Raw genomic sequence first — 18,394 nt, forward strand, 5'->3', positions numbered from 1 at the left:
GTTTGGACCCAAGTACAGAGATTCACACTTAATTCCTGAAAGGGTGATAAAACCGACCTACTAGGTGCTTCAATATACCCTCCTTGGACATAGTTTAGTATAAAGACCTGTTTCCAAAAGTCTCATTTCCTAAGCCTAACTTCTTTTCAAGATGGTAAAAAAAGTAGCTAAATTTGAGACATTTTAGCTGATTTAACATTTTTTGGCATTTGTTTATAAGAAGCCACTTTTTATGAGAAATTGGCATACAAAACAGACCAATCAAGACGAAAAAGCCAGAAATAAACAAACTTTTAGTCTCTAGCCAAGGGTTACATCTAACCTTATAAGGGGAAGGGGCCTCATATAATAATTCATTATTATAGTCAGAAATACACATGTCCAATTCTCCACATGGAGTCCTAACAAAACTTTAATCTATTTAAACAACATCTCTTAATTTTAGTGAAAATAAATACACTTTTTCCTTTGAAAAGTTGTTCCTTTTTCATAATTACTTTTCAGATGGAGTTTAGCAAACAATGAAGATGTTAACCAACAAAATGCATCATGTTAATGCTCATGGAAAATAACCTTTTACTTCCTGTGCGTGATAATTAAGCTTGAAGCAAATATACCTGCTTATGGAACTGTTTAACCCAGGTTGCATTGCGCTATTCATGATGATTAAGAGTTGGCGTAAAGAGGGGGACACGTGGTTACCCATATATAAAGCTGTCAGAATATGTGACGAGCAATGGAAAAAAGCGATTTAATATGGGACATAAATTTCGTGATAAAAATAAAATGTATTTATCAATGATGGAGGTATGCACTGGTTGGGGAGGAGTGTCTTAGTTGGTAGTCCGATATAGAGACTTATACTGACTCAAATTTGAGCATTATTTCGGCTTTTTGTGGGTGAGGAGGTATCCTTTATATACATAGAGACTTACCCGCGTTGAGATAGAAATCCAGATTTTCTTAAAATTTCTTAAGGTATCCATTTTATAAAATCGAGTTGTCCCCGAGAAAAATAGAAAATTACCCGTTCCTGCTATAAGAATAACAAGCTTTTATTCCTAGAAAATCAATAGATGATCACGTGACGCTTCTGTTCCTAGAAATAGCAGGAAAGTTCTTTATTTGTCCACTTGAAAGAATAGCAAGTCTTTGTTTCTAGAAAATCAATAGAAGATCAGGGGACCTTTTTTTTTCCTGGAAAGAGCGGGAAAAATCCTTTGTTTGTCAAGAACAAAAGGCTCTGTGTGTGTTAAGCAGGAAAATATTGGGCTATTGTCAATGTGGACCATGTCCTTACTTGGGAAGGACCCTGAATGTTTTTTCCGGCCCTCGTGGGGTTTTTAATCTGTAGGAGAAAAAAAAAATCCCTATTACTTAATAAGCACCTGTATCAAACAGTTCGTGGTAACGAACTGTAGTAAGGAGCGACCCGGCTCAATAGTAAAAGAAACTCTAAAAAAAGGGATTTTGATGCTAAAAAATACATAAAAAGAATTGAATTTTCATGTTGATTCTAATTATATAAATTTCATTAAATTTAATCTGTCATCAAAAGTTACGAGCCTGGGAAAATTTGCCTTATTTTGGAAAATAGGGGGAACATCCCCTAAAAGTCATAGAATCTTAACGAAAATCACACCATCGCATACGGCGTATCAGAGAACCCTATAGAAGAATTTTCAATGGAATTTCGTATTTTTTGCCAGAAGACAAATCACGGGTGCGTGTTTATTTGTTTTTTTTTGTTTTGTTTTTTTCCCCAGGGGTCATCGTATCGACCAAGTGGTCCTAGAGTGTTGCAAGAGGGCTCATTCTAACGGAAATGAAAAGTTATAGTGCCCTTTTTAAGTAACCAAAAAATTGGAGGGTACCTAAGCCACCTCCCACGCTCATTTTTTCCTAAAGTCAATGGATTAAAATTTTGAGATAGCCCTTTTGTTCCGCATAGTCAAAAACCATAATAAATATGTCTTTGGGAAAGACTTACTCCCCCACAATCCCTGGGGGAGGGGCTACAAGTAAAAAACTTTGACTAGTGTTTACATATAGTAATGGTTATTGGGAAGTGTACAGACGTTTTCAGGGGGATTTTTTGGTTTGGGGGTGGGATTGAGGGGAGGGGGCTATGTGGGAGGATCTTTCCTTCAAGGAATATGTCATGGGGGAAGAAAAGTTCAATGAAAAGGGCGCAGGATTTTCTAGCATTACTATAAAAAAACAATGAAAAAACAAACATGAAAAGTTTTTTCAATTGAAAGTAAGGAGTAGCATTGAAAATTAAAACAAACAGAGATTATTACGCATATAAGGGGTTCTAAAAATACTTTAGTATAAGGAGCGAGGTATTTAGGAGGAGATAAATACCTCGCTCTTTATGCTCAAGTATTTTTAGTAATTTCAACTATTTATTCTACGGCCTTTTTAATTCAGGGATCATTCTTAAAGAATTGGGACAAAACTTACGATTTAGTGTAAAGAGCGAGGTATTAACGAGGGAACAAACCCCCTCGTATACATAATAAAAATATAAGAATGTAAAAGTTTGTTACGTAGGTTAATTCTTAAGTTACGCATATTTTTTACTAATAAAAACGTTCGTTAAAAATTTAAAGTTCTAGTTGCCTTTTTAAGTAAGCGAAAAATTGGAGGGCAACTAGGCCTCCTTCCCCACCCCTTATTTCTCAAAATCGTCTGATCAAAACTAAGAGAAAGCCATTTAGCCAAAAAAAGATTTAATATACAAATTTCATTTTAATAATTTATGTGCGGAGAGCCAAAATCAAACATGCATTAATTCAAAAACGTTCAGGAACTAAAAAAAAAACAAGTTTTTTAACTGAAAGTAAGGAGCGAGATTAAAACTTAAAACGAACAGAAATTACTCCGTTTATGAAATGGGTTGTCCCCTTCGCAATCCCTCACTCTTTACGCTAAAGTTTTACTCTTTGCCACAATTCTACTTTTTAAAACAATTAAAAACTTTAGCGTAAAGAGCAAGGGATTGCGGAGGGTACAACCCATTTCATATACGGAGTAATTTCTATTCGTTTTAAGTTTTAATCTCGCTCCTTACTTTCAGTTAAAAAAAACTAGTTTTTTTATTTAATCTTGAAGAAAACAAGCTCCTATTATGTAACAAGTCACATAAGATCGAGTCATCTTCACATGTAAATATTGGAAAATGATAAAAAAAATTACAAGGACTCCCCCGTTTGACTAGCGGTGTCTAACAAGTTCTGTAACGAATCATCAAAAAAAATCATTTGCATAAGTAAACAATACCCTATTGCTCGAGAAGCAACTACATCTTGAAGAAAAAATTTCCCATGACGTAATAAACACCTGCATCTTGAAGAAGTTTCCAAAAACAGTGTCCAGACCGAGAGTTTGAGGGGTTGGGCCCCCATTGAGACTGGAACCCCCCACTAGTTTTTGTTTTAAACACTCATTTTCCAGTTTAATTAGTGAATCCCAGTTCACTAGTTTTTACGTTTTACACCCTCATTTACCAGTATAATTATTCTATAACGAAAGATTTTATATTTTGACGTTGTTGCTTCGGCTTTTTTCACCAAGTTTTTATTTGTTTTTTAATGCTTATTGTTAGTCATGTTTTATTAATTGATTCTGAAATAAACTCAGAAAATTAATTATTGTTTTCATGTCATCACGCTAATTATGGTCTAATTACCCTACTTTGTTTTATATTTTAATTCTCAAATAATACATTTAGTAATTATAAAATTATGGTCATATCAACACATGCTTATATTTTCCAAGTCTCCAAGGTCCAGCTTGTTGTCCCCTGGGCATGCATGTACACTGGAACTTGCTTTACATTGGAACTATGAGCAACAATTTTGGCTTCATACTGCTGCTTTAAAAAGGACATCAATTCTAAAACTGTCATGCCTAAAACCTGCCAGACGCATGAATTAGGAACACAAGCTTCCATGATTTGAATCTGACCGGGCTGGAGTAGCGAAAGCTTAGCCTGTAGATCCTTGGACTGTTTTGCATTTATCCCATCTAGGTAGCATCTTTTACCACTAAATTCAATCTCAGTGACACGAACAAACATGCCTATAATAAAAATAATTCAAACTGGTAAATTTTAACAAGATTATTGCCCAAATGGCTGGATTATAAAACATTTTCTGGAAAGTTAATTTCAACAAGAGCTAAGAGCTCATATGGCACTTATGACGAGGCCAGAAGAGCCAAGAGCTCATATGGCATGAGCTTTAGCAAAATTTTAAGAACCAATGGATTGATTTAAAAGGAAAATCAGAGGCTTAGTACCGGTCGGATTTAAAATAAGAGCTCTCAGACACAAGGTGACGAGACCTTGACGAGGTCTTGTCAGACCTTTACGAGGTCTGAGATTAACAAGGGGGAGCATTCCCTCACATAAGTAACAAAACTATACAAATGTAGAAGTTTTTTACGTAAGTTAATTTGTGAGTTACATATATTTATTACTAATAACAAGAGCTAAGAGCTCATATGGCACTTGTGACGAGGCAAGAAGAGCTAAGAGCCGAGAGATCATATGGTATGAGCTCTAACAAAATTCTATGAATCAATAGATTGATTTAAAAAGGAAAATAAGAGGCTTAATGCCGGTCAGGATTTAAAATAAGAGCTCTGAGTCACGACGTCCTTGTAAATATCAAAATTCATTAAGATCCGATCACCCACTCGTAAGTTATAAATACCTAATTTCTTCTAATTTTTCCTCTCCCTTTAGCCCCCCAGATGGTCAAATCTGGGAAAACGACTTTATCAAGTCAAATTGTGCAGCTCCCTGACACGCCCACGAATTTTCATCGTCCTAGCACGTCCAGAAACACCAAACTCGCCAAATCACTGAACCCCTCCCCCCAACTCCCCCAAAGAGAGCGAATCTAATACGATTCTGTCAATCACGTATCAAGGACATTTGCTTATTCTATCCAACAAGCTTCATTCCGATTCCTCCACTCCAAGTGTTTTCCAAGATTACCCCCTCCAACTCCCCCAATGTCAAAAGATCTGGTAGGGATTTGAAATAAGAGCTCTAAGACATGAATTCCTACTAAATATCAAATTTCATTAAGATCCAATCACCTATTCGTAAGATAAAAATACCCCAATTTTCACGTTTTCCAAGAATTCCGGTTTCCCCCTCCAACTTCCCCCAATGTCACAGGATCAGGTCAGAATTTAAAATTAGAGCTTTAAAGCACAAGATCCTTCTAAATATCAAATTTCATTAAGATCTGGTCACCCTTTCGCAAGTTACAAATACCTCAATTTTCAAAATTACACCCTTCCCCCAACTCCCCCAAAGAGAGCAGATCTGGTCCGGTTATGTCAGTCAGGTATCTTAAACAGGTTTCTATTCTTCCCATCCAGTTTCATCCTGATCTCACCGCTTTAAGTATATTCTACGATTTCCGGTCCCCCAAACTGCCCCCCCTCCCCAATTACAAATGACCCGGTTGAGATTTAAAATAAGAGATCTGGATTACGAGGTCCTTCTAAATATGAAGTTTCATGAAAATCCGATCACTCCTTCGTAAGTTAAAAATACGTCATTTTTTCTTATTTTTCAGAATCAACCCCCCCTCCCCTATAGAGCGGAACCATTCAAATTATGTAAATCAGGTCTCTGAGACTTCTGCTTATTTTTCCCACCAAGTTTCATCCCGATCCCTCAAATCTAAGCGTTTTCCATGACTTTAGGTTTTCCCACTCCAAAATCCCCCCAATATCACCAGATCCGGTCGGGATTTAAAATAAGAGCCTTGAGACACAATATCCTTCTAAATATTTAATTTCGCTGAGATCCGATCATTCGTTCGTAAGTTAAAAATACCTCATTTTTTCTAATTTTTCAGAATTAACCCCCCTCCCAACAACCCCAAAGAGAGCGGATCCGTTCCGGTTATTTCAATCATGTATCTAGGACTTGTGCTTGTTTTTACTACCAAGTTTCATCCCGATCCCTCTTCTCTAAGTGTTTTCCAAGTTTTAACGCTTCCCCCTCCCAACTCCCCCCAATGTCACAAGATCCGGTCGGGATTTAAAATAAGAGCTCTGAGACACGATATCCTTCTAAATATCAAATTTCATTGAGATCTAATCACCCGTTCGTAAATTAAAAATACCTCATTTTTTCTAATTTTTCAGAATTAACCCCCCCCCCCCCCCCCAACTACCCCAAAGAGAGCGGATCTGTTCCAGTTATGTCAATCATGTATCTAGGACTTGAGTTTACTTTTCCCACAAAGTTTCATCCCGATCCCTCCACTCTAAGTGTTTTCCAAGTTTTAGGTTTCCCCCTCCAACCCCCCCCCCAAACGTCACAAGATTCGGTCGGGATTTTAAATTAGAGCTCTGAGACACTATATACCTCTAAATATCAAATTTCATTGAGATCAGATTACCCGTTCGTAAGTTAAAAATACCTCATTTTTTCTATTTTTTAGAATTAACCCCCCTCCCCCAACTACCCCAAAGAGAAAGGATCCGTTCTTGTTATGTCAATCATGTATCTAGGACTTGTGCTTATTTTTCCCATCAAGTTTCATCCCAATCCCTCCACTCTAAGTGTTTTCCAAGATTTTAGGTGTTTCCCTCTTCCAACTCCTCCCAATGTCACCAGATCCGGTCGGGATTTTAAATAGTAGCTTTGAGACACGATATCCTTCCAAACATTAAATTTCACTAAGATCTGATCAACTGTTCGTAAGATAAAAATACTTCATTTTTTCTACTCTGTCCGAATTTACGGGCCCCCAGCCCTCCCCCAGATGGTCAAATCGGGAAAACGACTATTTCTAATTTAATCTGGTCCGGTCCCTGATACGCCTGCCAAATTTCATCGTCCTAGCTTACCTGGAAGTGACTAAAGTAGCAAAACCGGGACCGACAGACCGACAGAATTTGCGATTGCTGCATAGAATAGAATATGATTTATTGGCTAAAATAGCACACAAGCTAGCATAAGCACGTCAGAACAATTATAATAACAATGATAAAATAAATATTAAGGGATAAACATAGTTACAAAGTTAAATCATTTATTATAATGCGAAACAAAATAGGGAACGAAAGAGTTTTTGTACCTCATTGTCAACATTTGGGGACACAAGTCAAGTTGAGTATTTGGAGCTCTACGAGTATTAAGTCTTGTATTGGGAAGGATTGGGGGGTTTTCTTTGCAGGGGGGAAGAAGACGTCGATGATAGTCAGAACTAAGGCACTTGTGCCCGAAGTTCATGGTAAGGAAGTGACGTCGTGATTCCAATGTAGTGAGTTCAAGTCTAGCCAAACCTTCATCATAAGTAGTATAGGACGTCCCCAATATAATTTTTATAGCTCTCTTTTGAATGCTTTCAATTTTAGAACATTGGGATTTGGTCAGTCCAGGGTGCCAGACAGGGCAAGCATATTCAAGACAAGGTCTTATATAAGAACAATAAATTATTTTAAGGTTATGGATTGATATGGAGAACCGTTTAAGAAGGGAGAAAAATCTAAGGAGAAAACCACCTGTTTTAAATAAGTGAAAAGAGTGAGATTTCCATTTAAGGTCATTGTCCAAGTGCACACCAAGTAGCTTAACCATGTTTAAATTTGGGATGCAAAGGTAATTATTGATTGGGGGTATATTTTTTAAAAAGGAGAATAGCATTAAACTGCTCTTCGGTATGCTCAGATTGAGTTTAACATTGGCAAGATCATTCTTTAAGTTGTTAATGAGTGAGTCAAGTTTAACGCCAAAAGTGTTTGAGGTTTGACAAAGGTTAAGTAATGTCAAATCATCCGCAAATTTAAAAGTGTTGTCAAAGTTTGGTAAAACATTGTTAAAAACAATTAAGAATGCTAAAGGACCCAATTTAGTCCCTTGGGTCGCTCCACAGGAAATCGAGGTAAAACCTGATGAATCTCCGTTAGGGAGGACTACACATTGCTCACGACCAGATAAAAAACTAGCTACTATACGTAAAACAAAATCTCTGACACCTAAAGCCCTTGCATTATCAATAACTGTCTGATGATCCAAGTTGTCAAAGGCTTTACTAATATCAGCAAAAACAGCCTCAACGTAGGAACTGCTCAAGATGTTTGAAAACAGTGTCAAGTATATAACATAAACAATGGGTGGTGCTATGATTCGGCCTAAAGCCAAAGTGATTTGGGTTAGTTTTAATAAAACTTTCAAAAATTTTAGAGAAAATAGAGGTTTTTGATATTGGTCTTAAGTCAGAGGGGACTTTTGGGGTCTTGTTTTTTGGTATAGGTGATATAATAGTTCGTTTAAACACATTGGAAAAATACCATCTACAAAACATTGGTTAAAAATTGCAGTTAGAGGTACACTTAAATAATGGGCACATTTCACAATCAATTTGGTAGGGATATCACCTGGGTATACTGACTTATTTGTATCAAGATTTTCGAGTTTAAGCTGGGTCTGATGTATTCCAATCACAGGAATGTCACTCACTGCACTGTTGGCCGGCATATTTTGGAGTGGCGGGTGAGTTTTACAAGTTGAAGTAAAATAATCATTTATGATGTCTGCACTCACTGGGTTGCCATTACTATCCAGTAAGAGAAACTTAGAAGAGACCTTTCCCATGAGACCTTGGATACATTTGTGGAAATTCTTAGGGTTAGAATACAGTAACTTATTGAGCACGTGAGCACCATGCTCTTTTCTTGCTTTACGAATTTTACTAATAACAATGTTTCAAAGTTTTCGAGATTCCTGGAAAATTCCTTCCTTAAAGAGTCTATCACGTTCATTTATTAGGCACAAATTTTAAAATTTATTAGGCACAATCCATGGTTTACAATTGGATTTGTAATTGACCTTTTTCACTGGAAAGTATAACTGGTCACAGTTATACATATAACTTGTGCCACAGTATAACTGGAAAAGTTCAGCTGAAAACTTAGAAGCCATTTCATCACCATTGGTAAGACATAGGATATTGGCCAAGGATTTGGAGCTAAGTTTTACTTTGAAATGGGCAATCTTCTCGTCAGTAATGAGTCTATATGAATAACTGATCAATGGTTTAGGGGGAAAGGATGATAAAGGGGTCCAAAAGATGCATAGATGGTCACTTGCCCCTAATGGAGGGGCTATTTTCGGGGCACAGTAGTAATCTTCAATGTTGGTAAAAATCAAGTCTAGGGTTTTATCACTGCGTGTAGGTGACTTGACTACCTGGTCAAGACTAAGAGCAGCGCTAAGCCACTTTTGGTCAAGCTCATTAAAATTACCACATAATGTAATTGCAGCATAGGGGTACTTGTGGCGAATTCTGTCAGTATAAAGTTGCAGATATTCCGTCAGCTCCTTCTTAAATGCACTACGGGGAGGGTAATAAATAATACAAAAAATCATGCAAGATACGTCTTTTGGGAGGTTTTTGGGTCTGGTCCAGAGCCATAAAACTTCAGTTTTGGAGTTGATCTCTATTTCAGAAAATGATAGAATCCGATTTGGGAGGTGACACTTACAAAAAAAAAGCAACTCCTCCACCATGAGATAGAGGAATACCATCTTTGTCCAATCTGGCCTTAAAATGGGAGTCATAATTAGGAATCGAGCAAGAATCTTCTGTAGCAGACCATGTTTCTGTAAGGCAAGCAATATCAATCTGGTTTTTGCCAAGAATAATTTGTAGTTCCTCCATTTTATTTACTAGTGACCTTACATTCGCAAGAAGGATTCTAGGAAATGAGTAGGAGTGACGTATCGTACCAGGGTTATTGGCAAACACTTTCCTAGCCGGGTTTACTTTCCCTTTGTCAGCAATAGAGCTGCCGCTCATGGTCTTATGCTCAATTAGTTTTTTGGTCCTCTTGAGAGAGGCTCACTAATACTACCAGCTGTTCTAAACCGTTTGGGTGCATCATTGCGAAAGAATGTTTGTAGGCTTTTTCTTTTCACATAAGACATTTGCACAATCTATCTTTTCAGAGCAATTTCTGATTCTGGCAGCTGAATTAGAAGGGGCTGGCATCTTGAAACAGAGTTCTGAGTAGTTGGTTTTTTCTCCCCCAGCCTGGTTACCTTTAATATTGTTGGCACTGGAAGTTGAAGCTGGTTTTGAATTATTTGCTTCACTTGAGTTACATCACCAACTCCTTCTCGTTCCGGTAAATTTTTTACAATAATATTCATTTTTCTCCGTTGTGCTTCATGATGGCAGAAGGTTTCTTCCCTTACAATTTCTCGTATCACATCAGTCTGCTGGGAAGTCTGGGTGTATTTTTTTCAATTTTCTGCAGCCGAGAGTTAAGGTCCAGAAATGTACCATCTACATATTTCTGCATTTCTTCATAGCTAGGCTTCTGGGCAAGCTCAGTTCGTAGCAGAGCTATTTCAGATGAAATCTGTCGGACTGAAATATCAAATCTTGTAATCAAATCATACAGCACCTGGGACTCAGCAGAGAGTTTGGGTATCGGTCTACCAGGTGAAGTAGAAGGGGGGTTTGGGTCCTTTCTCGAATCAACTGGGTTCCCATTCACTGTCTGGTGTGATGTGGTGCTATTTGAGGGATTTTTGCCCCTGTTTGTAGCACTGAAGGCTGGACTGTAAGAATTTGTTGCTTGCCTGATTCTGGTTGTTCGGGTCATTTTTATAATTTACTTCGTTAGAGTTTAACAAGAAAAAGGACAATATAATGAGTACAGTAAACTAGCCTTTGTTTCTTGGTTTTATAAGATAGACAAGACAAGACTTTCCTCTATCAGAGTAAAAACAATATTAGTTGTAGATATGGATCTGATCAAGATAATCTTGACTTCTTCTTTACTTCTTAACACCTTTCTATTCACCTCTCACCTTTATCGTAATATAATTGTCTATAATATCAGAAATTATAATTATTTTCGCAACTACTTAATCCTGACCTACATGATATATAAGCCATGAAAATATCAATAAGAGAATTCACAGTTCCCAAGGGAATTTTTACTCGAGTTTCAAAATAATCCGCTTATTTATATTTCATTTGGTCACTGAATTAATTATTATGAATATATTGGCTACGGGTCAGGTAGTGGGTCAGGAAGTGCCATAAAAACGTTCGTAAAAAAGTTCTAGTTGCATTTTGAAGTAACCAAACATTGTAGGACAACTAGGCCTCTTCCCCCACCCCTTTTCTTATATCACAATTGTCCAATCAAAACTATGAGAAAGCAAATTAGCCAAAAAAAATAAATATGCGAATTTCGTTTTAACTATTCATGTGCGGCGAGCCAAAATCAAAACATACATGAATTCAAAAAGTTCAGAAATTAAATAAAAAAGACAAGTTTTTTCAACTGAAAGTAAGGAGCGACATTAAAACTTAAAACGAGCAGAAAGTATTCCATGTATGAAAGGGGCTGTCCCCTCCTTAATGTACCTCTCTTTCACTAAAGTTTTTTATTGTTTTAAAAAGTAGAACTGTGACAAAGAGTCAAACTTTAGTGTAAAGAGCGGGACGTTGAGGAGGGGACATCCCCTTTCATATACGGAATTATTTCTGTTCGTTTTAAATTTTAATGTCGTTCCTTATTTTCATTTTGTAAAAACTTGTTTTTTATATTTATATTAGGATAAAAACAATGAGCAACAATGTTCACTCTACACTTTTGAATCATTAATTAACTTAACTCTAAAATTGTCTAGCATAAATCCTAGTCCCTAGATAATACTGACTGAAATATTCATTGAACAAAATGCATCTTCAATGTTTTAAATTTTTAATTTAGTACGTCAAAAAACTATTTAGACGTCAAAATAAAAAATCAGTATATGTATATAAACATATTTTTTAGTAAAGTGTAAATTATGTTCTTGTCTTCGGAATGTATGGGTGGTGTTAGCCCTTATCAAGTAATTTCTGCTTGTTTTGAGTTTCACTCGGTTATTTATTGTAAGTTCTGTTCGTTTTGAATTTCATTTACTTATTGTTGGTGCTCTGTGGTAGATTTGCGCTTGGAAGATTATTTAACTTTATTGTTGCAAATTTTTATTATAATGGAGTTCTTTACTTCACTTTAAAAAAGTTTATAGGAAAAGTTTTTTTTAATTGATTTCTGTTCCTTTGTTATTGACATAAACTTTTTCATGGAAAAACAAAGAATGTTTTAAAACTTATTTCAGACAGTTCGTGGTAAGGAACTGTAAAAAGGGAGCGACCCGGCTCAATAGTAACCAAAACTCCAAAAAACAGAATTTTTATATTAATAGAAACATCAAAAGAATTGCATTTTGAAGGTGATTTTAAATATATAAGTTTCATTAATTTTAGACTTACCCATCAAAAGTTAAGAGCCTGGGAAAATGTGCCTTATTTTTGAAAATAGGGGGAAAAACCCCTTAAAAGTCACAGAATCTTAACGAAAATCACACCATCAGATTCAGCGTGTCAGAGAACACTACAGTAGAAGTTTCAAGCTCCTATCTACAAAAATGTGGAATTGCATTTTTTGCCTTAAGACAGATCATGGATGCGTATTTATTTTTTTTTCAAGGGTGATCGTATCAACCCAGGGGTCCTAGAATGTCGTAAGGGGGCTCATTCTAACGAAAACTGAAAGCTCTAGTGCCCTTTTAAGTGACAAAAATATTGGAGGGCACCTAGGCGCCCTCCAACGCTCAATTTTTTCCCAAGGTCACCGGATCAAAATTTTGAGATAACCAAATAACTATGTCTTTGGGGACGACTAACTCCCCCATAGTCCCGTTGGAGGGGCTGCAAGTTACAACCCTAAACCAGCGTTTACATATAGTAATGGTTATCGGTAAGTGTAAAGACGCTTTCAGGGGAATATTTTTGGCTAGGGGAGGAATTGAGGGGAGGGTAATGCGGGGGAAACGTTCCATAGAGGAATTTGTCATGGGGAAAGAAAATTTCCATGAAGGGGGCGCAGGATTTCTTAGCATGTTTTAAAAGAACAATGAAAAAATAAATATGAAAAAGTTTTTTCAACTGAAAGTAAGGAACAGCATTAAAACTTAACACGGAGGAGTCCACCTCCTCCTAATACCTCGCTCTTTACGCTAAAGTGATTTTATTAGTTTCAACTATTTATTCTACGTCCTTTGTGATTCAGGGGTCATTCTTAAGGAATCGGGACAAAATTTAAGCTTTTGTGTAAAGAGCAAGGTATTGCCGAGGGGGAAACCCCCTCATATACGTGATAAAAACATACGAATATAGAAGCTCGTTACGTAAGTTAATTCGTAAGTTACAAATATTTTTACTAATAGAAATGTTCCTAACAAATTAAAAGTTTTAGATGGCTTTTAAATAGTATTTAGACCTACTCCCTCGCTCCTTTTTTTTCAAAATCATCCGATCAAAATTATAAGAAAGCCATTTAGCCATAAAAATAAATCAATATGCAAATTTCATTTTAATTATTCATGTGCGAACAGCCAAAATCAAAACATGCATTCATTCAAAAACGTTCAAAAATTAAATTAAAAAAATAGTTTTTTTTTTTTAACTGAAAATAAGGATTGATATTAAAACTTAAAACGAGCAGAAATTACTCCGTATATGAAAGGGAGTGTTCCCTCCTCAACGCCCCGGTCTTTACGCTAAATTTTTTTACTGTTTTAAAAAGTAGAGTTGAGAGACAGAGTCAAACCTTAGCGTAAAGAGGGAGGCGTTGAGGAGGGAACAGCCCCTTTCATATACGGAGTAATTTCTGTTCGTTTTAGGTTTTAATATCGTTCCTTACTTTCAGCTATAAAAACTTGTTTTTTTATTATTTAATATATATAAGAATCCATAGTTTGGCTTGCTATTTGTATGTTGGAGACAATTGTTCAACAATTTTAATAAAATTCACCCTTTTGAAATTCTAGATATGTCTGCTATTGTTTAATTTAGTTCTACAAAAAATTGCATCAATGCTCTTTGACAACAAAGCTTACACTCTTTTTGTTTGGTTATATTGTAAGAGAAGGAGTAGTAATATTAGTAGCCCTGAAAGTTTCAGCTTATTATCCTCGGTCGTTCTTGCGATCTTGCTTAGGTGTTTTATTGGAAACCAGCATACACACAGTGCCTTTTTATTTATTTTTCAAGGAGAATTTAGCGTTAAAGCATAATGGGCGAATTGCATAATTGTGGTGGGTTGACAAACCGAAAATCCTTAGACATTGTTACTAGACCATTTAACTATACTGAATAATAAGCTAGCTCAAAATTTTGATTGGTTTTGTTTGAAAAATTAATAAAGTTGGAAAGAGGGCTGCCTGCCTTCCAATCACTGTGGACTCCCAAGAACTTTTAACTACCTATCATATTAACTCCTTTAAAAGTTTCTATGTTATTGCTATCAATACCAGCCCTTTGCTGTCCCTTATATTGCTTGTATGCCCTTTTGAAAACTTTCATGCAGATAGTTTTATTTGTTTAATTAAAACTCCCCCTAGACGTTCCTTAAAAGTTTCACCTAAATACCCTTAGCGTCATTAGTTACTGCTATTAAGGTATTAGCCTTAAAATGACATAAATAGTCCCCTCTGGCTAGTTCAAAATCATCTAAAATTTACCCAAAACGTCCTGCCTTATATCTATCACCCTGCTGACAAACTACATACTCAGAGATCGTTTTGATTTAGTTCCACATCCACAAATATTCCTTAAAAGCTTCTCCTTAATACCCTTAGCTTGCGTAGTAGCATTAGTTGTAGTAACAAAAGTATCATTAATAGCACCTTGCTCATAGTACCTTTGTTTTTCTTCAATATACCCCTTAACACACGCTGAAAGTTTCAGCTTAAAAACATAACCACTCTCGAAGCATTTCTAATATCCCTTCTTGACGAACTATATGCGAATAATGTGTATTGATTTAGTTCAATACTCTTTCAATTTTCCCAAATTTTTTCGCCTTAGTAACTTTTCCCCAGTAGCAGCAGTAGCAGCAGTAGCAGTAGAATTAATAGTAGAAGCCTTAGCTTTACTAGCACTAGGAGCACCAGCAACAGTAATAGTAATAGTAGTAGTAGTGGTAGTAGCAGCATAATTAATAGTAGCAGCAGTAGTAATAGTACTTACACTAGTAGTCGTGGTAGTATGAGAAGAAGCGGCAGTATTAGGATCTAAATATTGTCTTTTAGTTAGTTCAACATCCCCCACAACAGGACCTATAAGTTTCAACTTCACAAACCAAACCATTCCTAAGATATTGCTCATACGGCCTTTTGACAACCTGCATACAGACGGCGTTTTGTGATTCAGTTCACCTTCTTCTCTCAATATTCCCTGAAAGTTTCACATTTACACCCTTAGGCAGAGTTGTAAAAATTGTATTAATGGTACTAGTGTTAGCATTACCATATTTCCGTTTGGTCAATTGAACATCCTTATCATCAAGCCCTGAAACTTTCAATTTAAAACTATTAGCCGTTTCTTTGACATTGCCAATATGCTCTTCTGATAACTCGTATATTAGATTCATATACTTCCTGAAAATATCCTCTTAATACTCGAAACCATACTAGCGGTTGCAATAGAATTACTAGTTGGATTAGTTGTAGATGTAAAAGTACCAGTGGTAGTAGTTTTAGTTGTAGCGCGCAGAGTAGTAGCAACAGTAGTTGCACTAGTGTTAACAGCAGTAGTAGCAAGTACATGTTGCCTTTTGGTCAGTTCAACATCCCTTTCAGGCTAACCCAGAAGTTTCATCTTGAAAGAGTAAGCCGTTTCAAAAATAATGCAGATTCACCCTTTTAACCCCCCTTTTTTTCTTAATACTCTTAGCCTCATAAGTAGTTGCAATTGACTTAGTGGTAGTTTGAGTGGTTTTGTAGCAGTAGCAGTAGAAATAAAATTTGAAGCAGTAGCAGTATTAGTAATGGCATGCATATATCACCTTTTGGTTCATTGATCTTCCTCTTTAAAGCCTTCTCTAAAACTTCCAACTTAATGCCCAGATCCATTTTTAAGATACACCCTTTCAAAAATGTACATGCACATAGCATGTTTTGATTTAATTCAATTTTTACGTCAATATTCTGTCAACTTTTCACCTTCATAAGCTTAGCCTTAATAGTACAATTATCATAGTAGTAGTGCAGGAATAGTAGCAGGAAGAGCAGTAGTAGCAGCAATAGTGTTGTATTAGTAGTAACAGTACAGTAGTAATAGAAGTATGGACATCAGTAGTAGGATGTAAATGTTGCCTTTTTGTCAGTTAAAAATTCCCCCTCATGATACCTGGGAAGTTTTCTCTTAAAACGATAGCCATTTCAAAAATCTAACTAATACACCATTTTGACAATCTGTGTGCACATAGTATGCTTACATTTAGTTGTAGTTTTCCCTCAACATTTCATCCGATATTCATTTCAATATCCCTAACCTTCATAGTAAACACTACAAGAGTAGTACTTTCAATATAGTTGGGGTAGTATTAGCAGTAGTAGATGTAGTAGTAATGGTGGTAGCGAGCAAATAGCGACTTTTTGGTCAATGGATCCTCTCCATTGTTATTTCTTAATAGTACCTATTAAAATAAACAGTCATTCCTGAGTTGCACCCTTTTGACAGCCCGTAAGAACATAGCGTGTTTTGTTTTAGTTCAACACTCCCGGCAACATTCGTTGAAGGCTCAACTGAATGCCCTTCGTCTTTTAAAAAGGTAAGATCAAACATGCCTTCCTTTCTAAATAGCCTATTATATATGAATAATGGACAAATTGCTTAACTTACAGCCCTTGACCTGATAACTCTGGAAAAGGGAGGGTTGACACTCCTTAAGAACATAACTACTAGAACTTTCAACTATCCTGAATAGCGTAGCTGTGAAAATTTTCAATTGGATGTTTCAGAAAGCGATGAGCGTTGGTTGCCCTCCAATCACATCTGACTCTTAAAATGGGTACTGGAACTTTTAATATCAATAAAAACGTTATATATCCTTGGGGCCTAATTCACAATCAATACTCCCGGGCTGCGGGGGGCTTTGTCAACTTTGGTGACATTGTTATACTTTCTTATGACTATTTTGAACAACATGGCTATCTCAAAATTTTGATTGAATACACTTGTGGAAAAGAAGGCGTAGAAGGGGGGGTAGTTACCCTGCAATCACTTTTGACTCTTAAAAAGGGAGACAGAACTTTCAATTTCCAATTAAATTAGCCCCTGCAAAGTTTATATAGCCTCTCCTTTCATTATACTCTTATATGCTCCCGGGGGATAGCTTACTTTGCCCCCAGGCTCTGGCGGGTTGTCTCAACCCCAGAGGCATTGTTACAAGACATTTGGACTATTTCGAACAGAGTGGATATTTCAAAATTTTGATCGGATGCATTTTGGGAACCGAGGGCGTGGGAGGGGGGTCTGTTTGTCCTCTGATAACATTTGACTCTCGAAAAGGGAACTATTCAGCCTCTTCCAAAGTTTATACGATCACTCCTTCTATAAAAAACTTATATTCCTGGGCACAACTTACAACCCTTGGCACTGGGGTCAACGCTGGAGGCATTGCTATATGATCTTTGGACTCTTTAAAAGAAAATAGAAATTTTAAATTTTGATCAGATGAGGAAAACACAGCGGTGGGAAGAGGCTAGTAACCCTCCGAACACTTTTGACTCTTAAAAAGGGCACTAGAGCTTCTAGCTTCCAATCGAGTCAGCCTCCTCTGAAGTATATACGATATTAAAAATGGGCAGATAGTATACCTTATAGCCCTTGCCCAGAGGACTGTGCGTCAGTGTCAGGGGGGGGGGTGATATTCCCAAGGACATACTAGATATTTAACAGAATATTCCCAAAGACACACTGAATACTGGATTACAGGGTATTTCAAATATGCCGATAAAGATTATCGCAAAATTTTGATAGTATGTGCTTGGAGAGATGATGGGCATAAGGAGGGGAGACTGGTTGCCTTCCAATAACTTTTGACTTAAAAATGCACAAGAAATTTCAATTTCCTATAGAATGAGCTCCTTTAAAAGCTCTTACGGTGACTCTTTCTGTATGAAGTACCTTAGTAAAAAAGAAAAATAATAATACTTTGTGTCCACATCGCTCTTGCAGGATGACAGTGCTATTCCACTGCATATGATCTAAGCAGAAAAAAGAATAATGAAAGTGAAAAAAGGGTAAAATAAGTAAAAAAAAAAGATAATGAAAGTAGAAATAAGAAATTTATTTTGATTAATTCAAAAAAGATCATGTGTAGAGGAAGAAATGAATCTAAAAACCAAATCAGGGCACGGGAAGATCTTGAGCCCACCTTCATCCTCTTTCTACAATATGGGGTCCACACGTTAATCTAAGAGGGACCATAATTTCTGTGAATGGACGATACAGTCAAAGGAAGCAGAAGTGTCAGCTGTTTCGATAAACAACAGAAT

General features: G+C 36.4%; 1 protein-coding gene across 1 annotated transcript in view; it reads right to left on the reverse strand.

Moving 5' to 3' along the window:
• Positions 1 to 3,699: 3,699 nt before the first annotated feature.
• The window catches only part of LOC136042394 (uncharacterized), a 50,939-nt gene continuing 36,244 nt past the window's right edge, over positions 3,700 to 18,394 (reverse strand). The window contains exon 4 of the mRNA XM_065727374.1: positions 3,700 to 4,086. Within this exon, the coding sequence (XP_065583446.1) occupies positions 3,770 to 4,086 (317 nt within the window). The 3' untranslated portion in view covers positions 3,700 to 3,769. The remainder of the gene's footprint in view (positions 4,087 to 18,394) is intronic.

Source organism: Artemia franciscana, unplaced genomic scaffold (genome assembly GCF_032884065.1).
Source record: "Artemia franciscana unplaced genomic scaffold, ASM3288406v1 Scaffold_1224, whole genome shotgun sequence".
In the NCBI taxonomy this organism is placed as follows: Eukaryota; Metazoa; Arthropoda; class Branchiopoda; order Anostraca; family Artemiidae; genus Artemia; species Artemia franciscana.